This window comes from Adelges cooleyi, unplaced genomic scaffold (assembly GCF_023614345.1).
Source record: "Adelges cooleyi isolate 19-005CV unplaced genomic scaffold, UGA_ACOO_1.1 ACOO_flye_CR_arks_rails_tigmint_CR_PRNA_23, whole genome shotgun sequence".
NCBI lineage: Eukaryota > Metazoa > Arthropoda > Insecta > Hemiptera > Adelgidae > Adelges > Adelges cooleyi.
In genome coordinates, this window is record NW_026095893.1 from 18520200 (window position 1) to 18538778 (window position 18579).

Sequence of the window (18579 nt, forward strand, 5' to 3'; positions counted from 1 at the left end):
GACTAGTGTTCTATACGACTCTGGATTTTTTGTTTGAATTTTAAGGCGATCTACTGATGATTTACATATGAAATTGTCCACTCCTATCAATTCAATAAGAACCGTACATAGATCAGTGAAGTTTTCCACACCTTTTATGAACACAGGGGGAGGGATTTTGATTGGTTGTTCCGAATTATTCTCAGGGGGGTCCTCATTTTGTGTGATTTCAACATCATTTTCATCATTAAGTATTTCATAGCGGTTTGTAGAGTGAAATAGTTTAATACTTTTTTTACTAGAAGTGGTTGGGCGAGGCGAACCAGGATTTGAATTTGAAGAAGTAGAATGATGTCTTTTATTGGCAATCTTTTGCCAACCATCGACAGTATTATTCAACACAATCGGTGAGAGCTGATTATTAGTGTTATTATTACGGTTAACTTGATTATCGACTTTGTTAGCAGTTTTAGACATGACGGCGACGGTAATTTAGATAAGTGGCCGTCGTGCGACGGCCCAGCGAGATAAGCACCGCAGACAATGACGTGTGGAAAACCGACACGGCACTGCTTTACTTTTATAAACTGTTTGAATAATATTTATATTTATTTTTTTTAACTTACGTTTTTGTTTTTGTACAATTTTACACAATGTGAATAAACAATCTGCGGGACATAACTGTTACATTTTCACAATTAAACATAATATGATTAGTATAACCACTATAGCGTAAGAAAGAGACGGAGCGTAAATACACGTGTGTATTCAGCGAATGCTACCGCGCGAGAAGATAAAATCTTTACATTCGATTTCTGCATAATATATATTTTACTAAATTATTATTAATCAACGTACCCGACGGCAAACTTTTAGTTCCATATTCGATTTCCTGTATAGATAGTATATCATTCGATCCTATGGTTTTCTTACGTAAGTAGCCTTCTACTGAAAGCTTGTCAACACATCCTTTATATCTGTATATTATTCTTTCAAAAATTCTTTGAAGATGCTAAAATAATTTTAATTTTATTTTTAATATAAATTATGAATACTAGAATTTAAGAATTGTTGTATCTCGAAATATCTCTAGTATATTATTTACTAGGTTTATAAATTATTTAATTATTACCTATAATTTTTTTTAATGTATCACATATTTAGATATTAAAATAATTCATAATTCAATACTTAAGTCGTACTCTCCACCACAAGATATAAGCTTATATGAGGGTTACACGTATTATAAATTCCTACTTTTAGTGTATAATTTTAAATTTTTTTATATTATACTGTAAGTTATGTTATCTATGTACACCGCGGAATTAATTGCAAATATATGTATTATTAGATAAAAAATTTAAACGAAAATTACCTCATCAGTTAAATTTTCTATTTTTGCATTCATTATTTTTTTTAATTCCTCTTTTGACATATGAATACCATCTAGAAATGATTATAAAGTGTTGATATTAAAAGTCACAAAACTAAATTATGCTGTAATGAATTAATAAGTTGCATTTATTATTAATGCATTTTTGTGTACAATATTTGGGCAAAACGGGTATTATTATATGCCAATTAAAAACAATTATTTTGTTGGTCCACTTGTTCAGTTTTTAAATAGTCTAAAATCGTGTTTAATTAAAATTTCATGGTGAATGTCATAAAATTCATACTTAAATGTTTATTACAGTTCGTGTAACCGTAATGAAAACAATTTTTTGTAACACAATTTTTTAGAAAATTAAGATATAAGCGTTACATGAATTTGATTAACTTGTTCTTGCTAACTATCATTACAGGCGACTTCTGCATAATATTATAAGCACTCTTCAAAGGTGTTGGAAAAAAACGCTCTACTTATCGATAATAATTTTTGTAAAAAGGCAAATTGATTACTTGTCACAATTTACATATACATTTTACAATATCTAATAATTGTTATTATTTAACGTACCCGGAATTTTTTCAATTTTAAACCCGATATCCCGTTTAAAGACATTAAATACTTTTTCAGTACGTTTTTCAAATATGTAAAATTTTATTGAATTGTTGGCAGCATCTTCTCGTAACGTAGAATAAATTTCGTCCAATATCTAAAATCATTACATTATTATTTTGAAAAGACAGTGTGAATACTATTATTACACACATAACGTGTCTCAAATTATTACCACTTCTCAGTATATATATCAGTATTCACTAGGTTTATACAGTATTTGATTATTATTTTTTTATTTTTATGTATCATGTATTTAGATAAAATTTTGTTAACAAATATGAAATCATCGAATTAAAAATAAAAATTATCCAAAAACAACTCATATTAAGTTCTAGCATTGTTCTTATGACCCAAATCATTTAAAACCAATTAGGTTTTTTCCCCATATTAATTTACGGTTTCAAATATAAGTGTTAAGACCCACAACACAAGTTGTGTATATTTCCAATAAGTGTAAACCGAAAAATTTGATCCCTTACCTCTGATGTTAGAATAATTTCTCCATTACCAAATTTTTACCAGATAATCTACTAACTTATGATAGTCTACTGATTATGAAACTATTGACCCCGCATATTGTAGTAACTATTGCCCAATAGCGATTTATCGAAAATAATTTAAAAAGAGAATAATGCAATTTTAAATAATAATTGATTAAAAAAAAAAAATTTGGCTTTATAACAGACAGTTCAACCGATGACGCATTATTTTCATTTTTCAACCAATCATTTTATCCATATAAACCTTGGCGATAGTAACATAAAAACAAAGTTCTAGGAATATTCTTTGATGTCAAAAAAGCATTTTATTTTATAAATTATTTTTAATTATTTTTAAAGTTAATACCCTCTACAAATGGTATCGCTCTAGAATTTGTAAATAAACCTAATTGTCTATAATAATAGATAGTAGTAAATTTAAATGGAAACATCATATAAATGCATTAACCAACCCAATATACAAATTCTTTTATATATATATATATATATATATATATTACAATTACTCGTCCAATCAGTTTTGAATTACGGAATAATTGTATGAGGTCAGGTAAGACACTTATACCAAGTTATTAAAATAACTGTAAATAGCCTAAGTTAACTGTTAAACTTTCTACCACAAGATATTAGCTTATAGGAAAGCAATTCTTAGCTTAAACATTTGTATTTTGTTTTGTTTTATATTTTACTGTAAGTTATGTTATCTACGTACACCACGGAATTAATTTCAAATAAATATATTATTATATAAAAAAAAATGTAAAGTTACCTCATTAGTTAAATTTGATATTTTTGCTTTTATTCTTTTTTTAAATTCCTCTATTGACAAACGAATATCTATAAATCATTGTATTATGTTAAAATATTTATGTTAAAGTTTAACAAACTATATTAACATGTAACGAATTAACAGGTTGCCTTTATTATTATTGCGCTTTTATGTACAATATTTGGCCACAACGGGTATTACTAAAAGTCATCTAAAAACAATAATGACGTTTTTCCGCTTGTTTAGTTTTCAAATAATTTAAAATCGTGTTTCTACCCAACACTTTAAGTACTCCTCGGTAATGTTGTAAAAAAAACACACTACTTATCGACAATAATAGTATATATTGAACATCAATGTGATTATTAGTTGTTTACAAATCGCCGCCTAATAACCAATTTGGCCTATCTCAGTTTTTTTAACTTTTCAGGAGGAACAAAATAAATATCACTGATATCATTAGGTTTTATAGAGGCCCTGATGTTATTTGATTGCACACAGCCGCCTCTTGGTGTCAAACATTGAAACTAATAACACAATCTCATGCGTCTTGATAATACAAAAACAATTGTTTATAAAATTAAATTTTAAATTTTTGAGAGAGGCCATGAGAGAGGTCTTTAGGTGTCGATATATGTATATATTTTACTAAACTATTATTATTCATCGTACCCGGAAAGTCGTTAAATATCAAATTGATTGATTGAATGACCTCAAGTAGGTTGTGATTTGATTCTTCATGTTTTTCAATTAAACCAAAAATTAATGGATCTGGGGCTTTAGTATCTTCTAGTATTTTTTGTTTCATTCCCAGTGACTTTTTAATTGAGCCAAAATTTACTGCATCTGAGGATTTAGTATCTTGTATCATTATCACGCGTTTTTTAATTAAGCAAAATCTTGCTCGAACTGAGGCTGTGGCTATAGCATATTCTTTTATCGCATCATACATATCGTCTAATTGCTAAAATCATTACATTTTTTTTGGAATACACAATGTAAATACTATTATGAGAGAAATAACGTGTCTCAAATTAATATCACAAGTGTATATTATTATTCACTAGGTTTATAGAGTATTTAGATACTATACATTTTTTTTAATGTATTATGTATTTAGACAACATTTTTTAACAAACATTTTAGCTTCGATGCAAAGCGAGAAGGTATTGGTTTTACTCTGATGTGGGCTTTTTTTTTAGCTGTATACACTGTAACTTTTTTAATACTAGACCAATTCCTTCGAATAGCAACTCTATAAATCACAAATTTTATCTAGTTTGTACTCTGGGGGGGGGGGGTAAAAGTTGAAAAAGATTAATCCTTCACAGACGAAATTTGAACAAGCAAAAAAAAACCCCGTACGAGTTTTTAAGTTAGAACTTTTACTGGCTATATTTTCGAGAAAAAGAGTCGGATCGAGTTGAAATGTAAAAGAAATAATTATTTGGTATGCCCGCTCACGTCAGTTGTGTCAAATTTAAACTATACCCATTTCCCACCCCCTAGGGGGGGGGTACAAGTTTTTTTGTTTTTCTGGGTTTTTAGTCGTAATTTTAAAACTTTTGGGTTGAAAATTTGTCAGTAGTTGGAACTCATATGTATTCATAACATATTAAACGGGAAAACAATTCGGCACTACAGATTTTTTTTAATTGCCGGGAAAATGTGTTTTCGCAGATTTCGTATATTTTAACAAAAACACCTAAAATCTTTAAAAAAAAATTGATCAAATCATTAAAACAATTTTATGTATATCTATGCTGAATGATACTATTAGGTTTTGTGCTCAAGTACCACTTTTGACTTGAAGTTTACACAAATTCAATTTTTTTTTTTTTCTTAAGTTCTTTCTGTATGATTAAAATTGAGAACTGATATTAAATTCGTAATCACCGACCCCAAAAACATATAATTTGACCACTTTTGATGTCTTTTACACAAAAATCCAGAAAAATGTTTTAGCTTCGATGCAAAGCGATAAGATATTGGTTTTACTCTGATGAGGGCTTTTTTTTACACCACTTAATGATTCTGATACAACAAAACCACTGTCGTTATCTCGTTATTTTATCGCCTGCGTTATATTACCTTACCGAAGGTCAACTATGAGTATATAAGGTCCAACTACCAGCAAATTATGAAGATGACTGTTGTTTTTTGGATTCAGATTAAGTGTTGGGTTTTATGCAGTATACCGCCTCAAAATGTATTTTTTATTACACAATTTTTTTAATCTGATTAAATCTTTTAAATTTTGATGTATACTTTTTTAATACACAATGTGAATACAACTGTTATAGAAATATATTCGCCTTCAATTGGGTTAATAAAAAAACTTTTACGAGATATATTTAGGAAAAAATTCTTATTTACCGAATCAGTAAACTTTGGCTATTTTTATTAATTTTTTAAATTCCTTTTTTTATATAGGGATATCTAGAAATCATTGCAATGGAACATACTTAGCCTTAGCTTCCCACTTCGAAAACGACACAAAGTAGCACTACGAAAGTAACGTGAAAATGGCGCTATCTAGTGGTTGCTCTTTTATATTAATATGTATACATATTTAAATGTAAGTTTTTAGATATGGATAATTATTATATTATATTAAATATAATATTTATTACATTAATATTTAGTGCATCAAAAACCTCAATTATTTGATTGTTGTATAAAATCTTTTTGCTTACTTATTCACAGACATATTTCATAGAATAGACTAATTGATATACATTGAATGGTACAGATCTATATAATTTTTTACCATTTTTTAAAATGGGTAACTAAATATTTATCCAAAATAAAATTACCTCATTAGTAAAACTTGCCACACAAAAATATAGACACATGGATGAAAAAATAATAAAATATTTAATATTCATTATGATATTTTTTTAATGCAAAAGTCAAATGAACAGTGACATACGGAGGAATTATAAACTTTAAATGATTCTCATTCGTTTTAATGTCTGCTGGTGTAGCGATTTCAGTGTAAAACTTAACAAACGCATATGTATTTTGTTTGTTCAATATAGGTTGAAAATTCCTATTGATTTTTAAAATGAATAATCGTGGCTATGGTAGAGCCTATGGCCCCCCAAAAAATACAGTAGTTGTTTTGCCGTTTGGTAAGCCTAAAAAATGGACTTATTTCCTATTTACACATCTGTCTTATGGCAACATGTTATTTTTTAGTATTTTGCAAACTAAACATTTTATAGAAAACAAATATTTTTTTTCAAATCATTTTAATGATAATATTATTATTTTACGTATATGTATTAGGTTTTTCCATATGATTACCCCGGCATACTTACCTAAGTTAGGTAAGCTAAAGTTTGATTTTCATCTCCTGTAGTTAAAAAATATGTTTCTAAAATACCTATATTTCAAAACGAATGAAACAATATTTAAACATAATATTATTGAACAGTAGCTTGGTATTTTACAGGTGTACTCGGCCTACGAATCTTAAAAACAGTAGTGGTTTTGCCGTTTGACCCAAAAAATGTACTACTTGCTTACACAACCGGCTTATAAGATAATTTTAATGTACAGTGCTGCAACTACCATTTTAGAGGTCCAAATTGGGATTCATTTTTAGATGCGTCTTTTAACATAATGAATAATTTTAAAGAACGTTCGATCAAGTTAATTCGTTTGTTTAAGTCATTATTTAAAATTATGTACATAACATACATATTTCTTATAAAAATACATGGCAGGCCACTACCACATATAATTAGTTTTAAACGGCATTTTCTATATAAGAGTATTTGATGGAGAAAAAAAACTAACCAAAATAATAATCTACTAAAAACTTTTCTCTTGACTGGAATAGAGCCAGCTCCCTGAGGTGTAGGCTAAAATAACCGAGACATTAAAAATATATTTAAAATGCATTCTAAATGTATCGGCCAGTAACAGAAAAAAAAGGTTATACTAGAAATATAATTATAAGAAATTAAATGTTTGTATAGATCATGATCATGATTGTCTACGACATCGGGAAGTGGGTTAAATTAATTTTGCAAGATTTGAAAAATATCCGTACAAACGTACAGACGTACGTACGTGTTAGCGAGTTAAAAAAAAGCATGTAAAAACTACTCAAATATGTCTTAAAATTTTTAAATAGGTTATTGTTTTCAATATATCACAAATAGTAAACTGTAATACAGCATACTTACTTTGTATTTAAGCTAGATTACATATATGAAACTTAAAGTTCATTAGAAACATATAACTTAGGGTAATTTAGTTGAAGGGGTCCGATAATAGCATTTCATAGAGGATTAAAAGTCAACTAATTTGAACAATTTGGTCATCTTGTACTGCTGAATAAGTAATTACAAAATGCTTTATGAATTTCAAAATCGGTAATTTGACTTTTTATTTAAACCAAGGTTACGGTTTCTGAAGTTCAAATTTTGAAATCCGGATTCTTCGTAAAATCCGGATTTTTTTCATTGAACTTCGAAAACCGAAAACCGGATTTTACGGATTTTAAGAAAATCCGGATTTATTTCCCATCACTAACATATATACATATTATATAAAAAAGCAACCGCTAGATCACGCCACTTTTGCGTTACTATCGTAACGCTATTTTGTGTCGTTTTCGAGCTGAGAGGCCAAGGCTAAGCATGTTCCATTCTTAATATAATGGTTTTAGATATTGGACGAAATTTATGCTGGCGCCCAAAGTTATTTGGCTTATGATTTGAAACCCCTTTCTGAATCGCGTGAAAGTGGAACGTTTTATAGGTCTACCATAAGACACAGTGTGTCGGAAAAAGAACTAACGAGCATGCGTAGAAGAAAACTAAGTTCCATAACCTTTGAACAACTAATGGATGTAACAGAAACATTGCCGAAGGGTATGATGAATAATAATAATTTTCACCTCGTTTTCATTTTTTTGATAAGTCAAAAATTGAAGATTTCAATAGTTAAAAAAATAATGACATTAAAAAAAAAAATTATTCCCTGTTTATCAGTGCAAAAAGCTCACCTTAAAAAAGGGATCACATCATTTTTCAGTCCCTTTCGGCCCCTAACTCAAAAAATAATAAGAGCGAAATGGTTAGAGAACAGAAACAAATGATAAGTGATAAAAGCTAAGAAATAATTGCTAAGAGATAAAAGAAAAAAGATAAAAGAAAAGAGATAATTGATAAGAGATAAATTATGAGACATTAGAGATCAATAATTAGAAACAAGAGGTAAGAAATAAATGATAAGATATTATTAAAAGGAGATAAATGAGTAGAGACTAGAGGTAAGAAATAAATGATAAGATAAATGATAAGAAAGTGGTAAGAGAAGAGTTAGGGGCTGAAAAAGACTGTAAATGATGTGACCCCTCTTTTAAGGTGAGCTTTTTGCACCGAATAACATGAAATTATTTTTTTTGTTTTGATAGGTCATTATTTTTTTATTGTTTTTTTTAACTGTCGAAACCTTCAATTTTTTTATTTATCGAAAAAAAACGGGGGGCTTATTTGGGGGTCCCCCAGATGTCCAATTACTTATTACTTACCTTTTATGCTGGAAACCCTGTATTAAATATTACCGGTAGGTAGTGTTCTTTTTAATAACATTTGTTAGAAGTACTTATAGTGTTTTGCAGTAACACGATTTTAAATTATTTAAAAAGTAAACGAACGGAAAAACATCATTATTGTTTTAGATGACTTTTAGTTATACCCGTCGTGGCCAAATATTGTATATAAAAACGCAATAATAATAAATGCTACCTTAACGGGTTTTCCAACATTTTTGAGAGGTGCTTATAATATTATGCAGAAGTCGTCTGTAAAGATAATTAGGAAGAACAAGTTATACAAATTAAAAAACCGCTATAATTTTTTTTTTTTTAATAATTTTAAATATTATGTAAATATTCAATTTACGACATTCCCATAATTTTTTTTTTTTGACATTTTCATGTCTTAGCTCTGGCACATAACCCTGGCAAATATACGAAAAATGCGTTACCAAAAGAGCGTAACGAAAAAAGCGAAAGGGTTGGGGACGGGAGTGGAATAGGGGGTAGGAGATAAGGGTGAGATTTAGCCAGTAAATAACCGAAAAAAAGTGTTACCAAAAAAGCGTTACGGTAGGAGATATGGGTGGGAGATAAGCAGTGAGATTAGTGAGTAGGGATAGGGTGGGAGATAGGGGTGAGTGATAGGGATGGGAGATAGTGCGTAGGGGATAGGGGTTAGATTTAGAAGATAAGAGATAAGAGATATGTTGTACGTTCAACGTTCAAATTAGAACTAATAATAAATTCAAAATAGTTTAATTCTCTATGTTAAGTTACTTTTGGCCAGATAATAAACACTACAATTTTAGCCAGAAACTTGATTGTACATAATTTTTTAATCTCCTTGGCCTTATGCTGGAAGCTCCAAGTAATTTTTTTTGTATAAATTAAAATTCCACAACTAATTCGGTTTTAATTCGGTAATTTATTCGGTATTACACGAGACATGAAAATGCTCTTTCATGGTTGCAGACTCGGCTGAAAAACTTTTAGACACGATTTTAGATCATTTAAAAATTAAACAAGTGGATAAACCAAATTATTGTTATTGGATGGCATTTTGTAACACCCGCTTTAACAAAATATTGTACACAAAAACGCAATATTAATAAATACAACCTGTTAATTCGTTACAGCATAATTTAGTTTGGTTAATTTTAATATCAACACTTTATAATGATTTCTAGATATTCGTATGTCAAAAGAGGAATTTAAAGAATTAATAAAAAAACCAAAATTTACTGATGCGGTAAATAAGAATTTTTTTCTATTTAAATGTAGCTAATTAAAAAAAAAGGTATGTTATTAACCTATTTTGACACAAAATTATTTCTACAACAGTAGTATTAACATTGTGTATTAAAAAAAATAATATCTGAATTTATTTTAATGGCAATAACTTAAAAAAAATACTTGTCTGAATACATAATACATTAAAACAAAATTATAATTATTAAATACTCTATAAACCTATTGAATAATATACAGATTAGTGATATTAATTTGAGACACGTTATTTCTCTAATAATAGTATTCACTATTCACACTGTGTATTCAAAAAAAAAAATTGTATTCACTTTAGCAATTAGATGATATTTATGATGCGGTACTAGAAGATGCTAAGTCTTCATATCCAGTTAAGTTTTGCATAATTGATTAATTCAGAGAAGGGAAACATGAACTACTTGGAAGTTATTTGACATGTAACCAATTTCCGGGTACGATGATTAAAAATAGTTTAGTACAATATACATACATCAACGCTTAGAACCATTATGGCCTATCTTAAAAAATTTGAAACTTTATTTAATAAACCAATGGTTTTGTATTATCAAGACGGGTGAGACTGAGTTGTTAGTTTCAATGTCTGACACCAAGAGACGGCTGTATGCAATTAAATGTCATCAGGGCCTCTATAAAACCAAATTATATCAGTGATATGTATTTTGTTCCTCTTGAAAATTTGGAAAATCTGAGATAGGCCAAAATAGTTCTTAGGTGACGATATGTAAATAACTAATAATCACATCGATGTTCAACATAAATTATTATCATCGATAAGTATTGTGTTTTTTTACAACATTACTGAGGAGTGCTTATAGTTTTTGCAGAAACCTGATTTTAAATTGTTTAAAAACTAAAAAAGCGGAAAAATATCATTATTGTTTTTAGAAGACTATTAGTAACACCCGTCGTAGCCAAATAATGTACACAAAAACGCAATAATAATAAATAAAACCTGTTAATTCGTTTCATAATATTATAGTTTGTTAAATTTTAACAATGAACATTTTTAAAATGATTTCTAGATATTCGTTTGCCAAAAAAGGAATTCGAAAAATCAATGAGATTAAAAAATTTAAATTACCTGATGAGGTAATTTTACATTTTTGATGTATCTAAAAATATATTTATTTGTAATTAATTCCGTGTTGTACGTAGATAACATAACTAACAGTATAAGATAAACAAAATAAAATTAAAAAAAAATTAATACTAAAAGTAGGAATTTGTAATATTTGCAACCCTCCTATAAGCTAATATCTTGTGGTGGAGAGTTTGACAGTGAATGCACAACAACACAAAATGCTTTTTTGGCATCTATTCCTAGAACATTACAAATTACAAACAACTATTTTGTTTATATAAAATTTAAGTTATGTTCTTATGACCCATATGACCAATTAAGTTTTTTTTTGCTCTTCATTTACGATTTGAAACGAGTAGTTTGCTGAAAACTACCTACTTTAATGACTCCAACACTAATGTGACTGAACAAAAATTTTCCAAATTCATGCAATACTTACTTATAGGTTATTAGAATATCTGGTAAAAGTTTGAAGATGGAGAAATTATTCTAACATCAGTGGTAAGGGATCAAACTTTTCGGTTTAAACATATTGGAAAGATACACAATTTGTGTCGTGGGTCTTTTTCCACTTATGTTTGAAACCGTTGAAATTTTTTCTTTTTTTATTGTTTTTAAGGACCTATCAAGAATGTATGATAAGAATTTCAAACATTTCTGAAGTATAGTCGCACACCATTCGATGATTTCACGTGGAATGTGAAATCACCCATTAAAAACCCATTATCAGTCATTTTCATACTTATTACCATGCGCTAAAATGTTTTTTTCATTTCAAGTGATTTCAATTCAACTATTAATTCTCTAGAATTAACTCCCGGGGTATTTTTTCTATATATATATTGAAAATATCTGAATTTATTTTCTCAGCAATACCTTGAACAAAATATTTGTTAACAAATTTTATATAAATCAGGACGCATTAAAAAACAATTATAATAATAAAATAATTTATAATCCTAGAGATTAATGAGATATAATATACTGTTATAAGCTGAAAAGTGGTAATAATTTGAGACAAATTATATCTGTTATAATAGTATTCATACTGTCTATAAAAAAAAAAAATATTGTTTTTAGATATTGGACGAAATTTATTTTACGTTACTAAGAGATGCTGCCGAAAATTTAGTTTTTCAATTGTACATAATTGAAAGAAACCTTGCATTGAAAAATAAAGATTTCAAAAAAGATATCGGGTTTAAAATTGAAAAAATTCCGAGTACGTTAAATAATAATAATTATTATTAGATACTGTGTATTAGAAGTGTGCTTATAATATTATGCAGAAGTCGCTTGTAATGATAGTTAGGAAGAACATGTTATACAAATACATGTAATGTTTTTATCTTAAATTTCTAAAAAAATTATGTTACAAAACAATTTCATTATGGTTAGACGAGTTGTAATAAACATTGAAATAGTCATTTTATGACATTCACCATGAATTTTTTTTTTCCACGATTTTTAAACTATTTAAAAACTAAACAAGCGGAACAACAAAATTATTGTTTTAGACGGCTTTTAATAATTCGTTACAGCATTGTACATTCGTTAATACGTTCGGTAATTTTCAACAACAACACTTTAAATTGATTTCTAGATATCTCTATGTCAAAACAAAAATTTCAAGAATCAATGAAAACAATAATAAGGGATTTAACTGATGAGGTAATTTTACATTTTTTTATCTAATAATATATGTATTTGCAGTTAATTCCGTGGTGTACGTAGATAATATAACTTATGGTATAATATAAAACAATGTAAAAACAAATATAAAATTATATACTAAAGATAGGAATTTGTAATATTTGCAACCTTCCTATAAGCTATTATCTTGTGGTGCAGAGTTGGACTTAAGTATTGAATTATGTAATATTATAATATTTAAATATATGATACATTAAATAAAATTATAATAATTAAATAATCTATAAACCTATTATACACATTATTAGACACATTATTTCTAAAATAGTAGTATTTGTAATGTGTATAAAAAATAAAAATACAATCATTTTAGCAACTTAAAACACTTTATGAAGCAGTACAAAAAGACGATAAAGGATATGTTACCAAGCTCTCAGTAGAACACTACTTATGTAAAAAAAGCATTGGATCGAAGCATATACTATCTGAACAGGAAATCGAATATGTAACTACAAAATTGCCGTCGGGTACGTTGAATAATAATTATTTATTAAAATATATGAAATATATTGTAAAATATAATATATGTGAATAACTGATAATATTATGCAGAAATCGTTAACAAAGATAGCTGTTAGGAAGTATAAGTTCTACAAATATAAATCGCTTTTATATTTTTTTCTCTAGACGAATTGTAATTAATATTGAAATTCCCATACATTTTTTTTCAGACACGATTGTAGATTATCTAAAAATTAAACAAGCGGACAAACAAAATAATTTTTTTTTTATGGCTTTTAATAATACCCGTTATGACCAAATATTGTACACCAAAACACAATATATAAAATTGCGACCTGTTAATTCGTTACATAATAATATAGTTTGTTAAATTTTAACATATATATTTTTATGATGATGTATAGATATTCGTATGTCAAAAGTGGAATTTAAAGAATTCATGAATAAACAATCTTTCAAATTTACTGATGTGGTAAATATGAATTTTTTCCATCTAAATAGTTGATTTATTAAAAAAAAAAGAAAATTGTAACTATGTAATACTCTATAAAGCTAGTGAATAATATACTGGTATCATTTTGAGACACTTTTATTTATGTTATAGTAGTTCTCTCATTGTGTATTAAAAGAAAAATGTAATGATTTTAGCAATTGGACATCGTTTATGATGCTACTAAAAGACATGTTGACAAACACTATATAACTACTAGAAAATACGGTGCAAAGTGGACAGAATTATATAAAACGCTACTGGATAGACAACTTATCCAAATACGGACTAACCGTTTATAGGATGCATGATATAATAGAAGACTTGCCGCCAGGTACGACAAATATTAATAATAATTTAATAATAGACATGATAAAATAATATTTATGTGAAATATGAATGCTAATAATTACTTTGATGTTTTGTTTTAATTATTATCGGTAGGTAATGTTTTTTTTTTTACAATATTTTTGAGGAGTACTTAGACGGCTTTTGATAATACCCGTTATGGTCAAATATTGTACTTAATAATGTGATAATAATAACTGCAACCAATCAACTCGTTACAGTATAATTTAGTTTGGTAAATTGTAATGTAATTACTTTTATAATGATTTCTAGCTAAACATTTGATGTCGAAAAGTGAATTTAAAGATAAATTTAATTATCGTTTGTTTACTGCGCCAGTATAATGGACGCTACAACACCAGCCGTTTCAAGGCAAGTAATTTTTTGTTTCTTTATAACATATTGTATCAGCATTAGAGTATTAGACTCATTAAATATACAAATATAATTTCAAAGGGCAATATGAAACTTTTACTGTTTTTCTATTGTTTTAGATTTATTAAAATAATTCTAAATCGGTGTATGGATAAAACTATAGCTTAGGGGTGAATTGAGTTTTGAATAGCGAGAGGCAAATACCTATTTTAGGTTTAAAGTTGTAGTACATAAGCAGAGACATATTAAACACGCGTATTGTTCAAATAATTAGATGTTTTCGTATAAAACTAAAAAATTTTTAGGTCACCTAAATACGAAATTTTATAAAAGCGATACCTAATAAATGATCTGCATCACAATACGAATTTTCGTGTTTATAATTGTAAAGTTATAGCAAAAATTGTATGGAGTATCTTTTAAGATCCATAGCTGAACTCTATAATGTTACTTTATAAAAAGGTATATATTGACGAATCAAACAAGTATCGAAAACCAATCAGCTCAGAAACAGTAAACAAGTTCTTGTTTAATTTAACTTTTCTCAAGATTTTGACTCAAACATGACTTTTTTATTTAAATTTTCTACTTAATCAAACCTATACGTAAAAAAATACAAAAAATTATAGCTGTATGCATATAACTGTCTTCTAAAGCGTTTTTTTTTGGGGGTAATTTTATTACTTTTAGGTATAACAACAATTATTTATGAAAAACAGTGACTTCCTCGACCGAAGGGTACTACAATTTATCTATTTTTTAATATTGTCTTACATTAAATTTTTTTTTTTATATTTCAGGGCTATAAAAGTTACTTCAACTTTCTATCTTCATTTACTATATTCAAAACGTCAAACTATTTCATGTATTTAATTTAAGACTTTTTTTAAAAAAATCGAAGCAGTAAGCTGTTAGCTTGTTTTTTTAATTGTGTGTTTATTTTTAAAATTCTAATGGGTGTGAGGGTTATTTCTGTTTTAATAGATTACTGTACTATTTGTGTAATTTGTAAATGTTGTATTCAAACATTAAAATTTAGTAAAAGTTGTAATCCAATATTGTATTATTGTTTTTTTTTATCAAAACCAAGCTGTTTTTTACAGTGACTATTGTAATGTAACCAAAGTTTTTGTAGGTACCACAAACTTTGAACATTTTAAGAATCTTCGATTATTACAAAAACAATATGTATGGCTTTATTATTTATTTTTTTATTGAAAACAAGGAGTTTTTTTAAAATATTTTGTTTTGCAGTTTCGTTTGTACTTAAATGTTTAAACTATTTTATTTCTTGCACGATAGAATCTCGATGTTTCAATAATTAGAGCACAAACCCTGATATATTTTCATTAATTAACTTTAATACGGCTTTTAACAATTAAAAATACTGAACCAGAAATAGTTAAAACTGATGCGTTACAAATTTTAAATTATAAAAATGAAAATTTAATTTAATGCACAAGCATTGGATGAATGTATTTTTTTATAGAATCCTTAGTTATCTAAACATTTTTTTTGTTTTTTAGATGTTGTTTGACATCTTATGTACCTACTAGAAACCAGCTCGAACAAATGCTAAAATAGTTTCTGTACATATTAAATTTAGTTTTTGTTTATTTCTGTATATATTCTGTATTCTGTACATATTCTGTCTATGCACCTAAAACCGAAGAGTAATTACAGCAAAATTTTAGAGTGTCCAAACTTTGATTTTTATTCCAACTACCAAAATGTTATAACTAAAGCTGATATTAGTTGTATATTTTTTTAGTAATATTTTTGAATATTACTTTCAAATTCAGTATTTATTAAATTGATGCATTTGTTTTGTATTTTTTCTGACTTTGCATTAATTCATAAATAGGTGCTTTCTTACAATGATAAAAACTTTAATATCTAATATACGTAGGACAATACAAACAAATACAACCATACATTTTATAAGTACAAAAGTAGGTGCTGAAGACTTTCCGTTAATGCAGAAAAATGATAAAATATTAAATTGCTATACAAATCTTAAAAGCGCAGTTTAAATCTTGAAACTGAATAAATTAGGTGAAATTAAAATTAAACGATTTGGATAGCAAAAGAATGTACACAATAAAATAAATGAATATGTCAACAGAATTTCTTAAGCAATAATTTGATAAAAGAGGAATTTAATTCCTTATGTCTTGATTTATATGTTAACATCTATTTTATTTATAATGTGAGCAATTACAAATAAGTTAATACAATATTTCTTTTAAAATGTAGTACGATTTTTGTTTTTTAAAGAATAGAAAGATACCACTTTTTCATATAATTAAGTAAAAACCGATATTTCTTTAAAATAACTAAAATAAATTAAATAATATGACACATTTTCAGGTTTTGGAAAAATACCATAATAGTTGTATAGATTATAGAATAGTTTAAAAATACAATTATTACTGGTATTCATTGATATTAGAATTGTATATATTAGCTTCTTCCATGGCTTGATAATTAAAGCATTTAGACACACTATATTTTATCAATTTGTGTAATACCTAATTTTAAAACATGTCAGGAGGTATAATTATTAATTACATCGATAATGACAAAAAGTGGCATATAAACTTATGCTTTTCTACAATAAAACTTTATTATCATACACCATATTAGTGAAAGAAAATCCATATCAACCGTACTCATTAAATTAATTTAGGCGTTCAAAAAATTATGTTTATTACAAAGTTATTCCATTTTAAGAAAAAAGTAATTTTTAAATAAATAGTTATTGATATTCGAACATATCCCATCACTTGTATAGTTGTATCCAATAATGGGCAAAATATAAATTATAGTTGATTCTAAAATACAACTGTGAGCTGTGATATTTTTGATTACTTGTTTTGGTTTTTGTGGACAATATTACTGTGATTAGTGACTACAACACATAATATAATAACCAGTTCCTACTAATTTTAAATCGCTGTTTGAGGAAATACGTATTTCCTAAATTAGTATAGATCTTATATGTATATTTTTTCTTATTATTTCAAGATATCTAAGAAAAAATATTAGTATTATGTTCGTTATTTATAATAAGTTTTAAATGCAAATTTATGTTTGTGTTTAAATGTATTATAGAACGTTATTTTATAATAACTGTAAATGTATTGTGTGTAGGCGTGTGGGTGAGTAAGATACGGCGTTGTATGTATCAACACACAGTCGCTGGTTCGAATCTCGGCCACTGACGGTTTGTTCTTGCCAGCTATAAGCCCAAAAATGCCAAACTAAACCGTCAAAACCCTGATCGGTGGAAATAACGGAAGTCAAACGTAAGAGAGAGACATACAGTGAATGTATTGTGACTTCCTAAACCAAAAATGTTTTATAATTAAACCTCATTACAAGGAGTTTTTGTAAAATTATTTATCGTGTAAATTATACTCCAGTATAGTACTATAGTTTTTTTTATCAAAACTGTTTTTCACAGCAACTGTTGTAATGTAAACAAATGGTAGGTTCTATAGGTCTCATGAACAAAGAATAATATTCCATGCGTATTTAAATTTTACAACAACAATTTGTATAGTTTTTTAACTTAATTTTTTATCGAAAACAAGTTGTTTTTCTTAACATATTTTTATTTGCAGTTGCTTTTGTATTTAAATGTTTGACCTATATTATTTCTTTTATAAAATTTTACAATATTTTCCCAAAATTTTTATGATTTAAAATTGTACGGTTATTTTTCAGCATAAAAATATATTGTTAGCAAAGTTAACGTGTCGTTGCTAAGTAAATAATTCGCAACACCTCTAAGAATCGTATACTTATAATTTTAAATGACTAAACCGAAGAACATAATTTACATAACTCACTCTAAAAAAGTAAAAAAAAGGAACAACTTATAACTCTACAATTGGCTACAATTCCTATTAAACACATTATAACACATAAGGAAAAAAACCTATATCTACTAAAATCTATTAAACTCAAATTGAGTTTAGGTATTTAAATTTATATTACAGCTGTTATTA

The 18579-nt window shown here is 27.1% G+C and overlaps 1 protein-coding gene across 3 annotated transcripts in view; it reads right to left on the minus strand.

Annotated features, from left to right (window-relative positions):
* LOC126835972 (uncharacterized) overlaps positions 1-18579 on the minus strand; it is a 125644-nt gene that overhangs the window by 10512 nt on the left and 96553 nt on the right. For 2 of the 3 annotated variants that reach the window (XM_050568879.1, XM_050568878.1), the window contains exons 3-6: positions 3254-3321; positions 1940-2078; positions 1355-1425; positions 838-991 (exon numbers count right to left, since the gene is read on the minus strand). In XM_050568879.1, the coding sequence (XP_050424836.1) occupies positions 838-991; positions 1355-1425; positions 1940-2078; positions 3254-3321 (432 nt within the window). Of the gene's footprint in view, positions 1-837; positions 992-1354; positions 1426-1939; positions 2079-3253; positions 3322-3925; positions 4100-6069; positions 6182-18579 lie in introns of those variants that run through there. The other variant, XM_050568881.1, reaches the window with a different exon arrangement.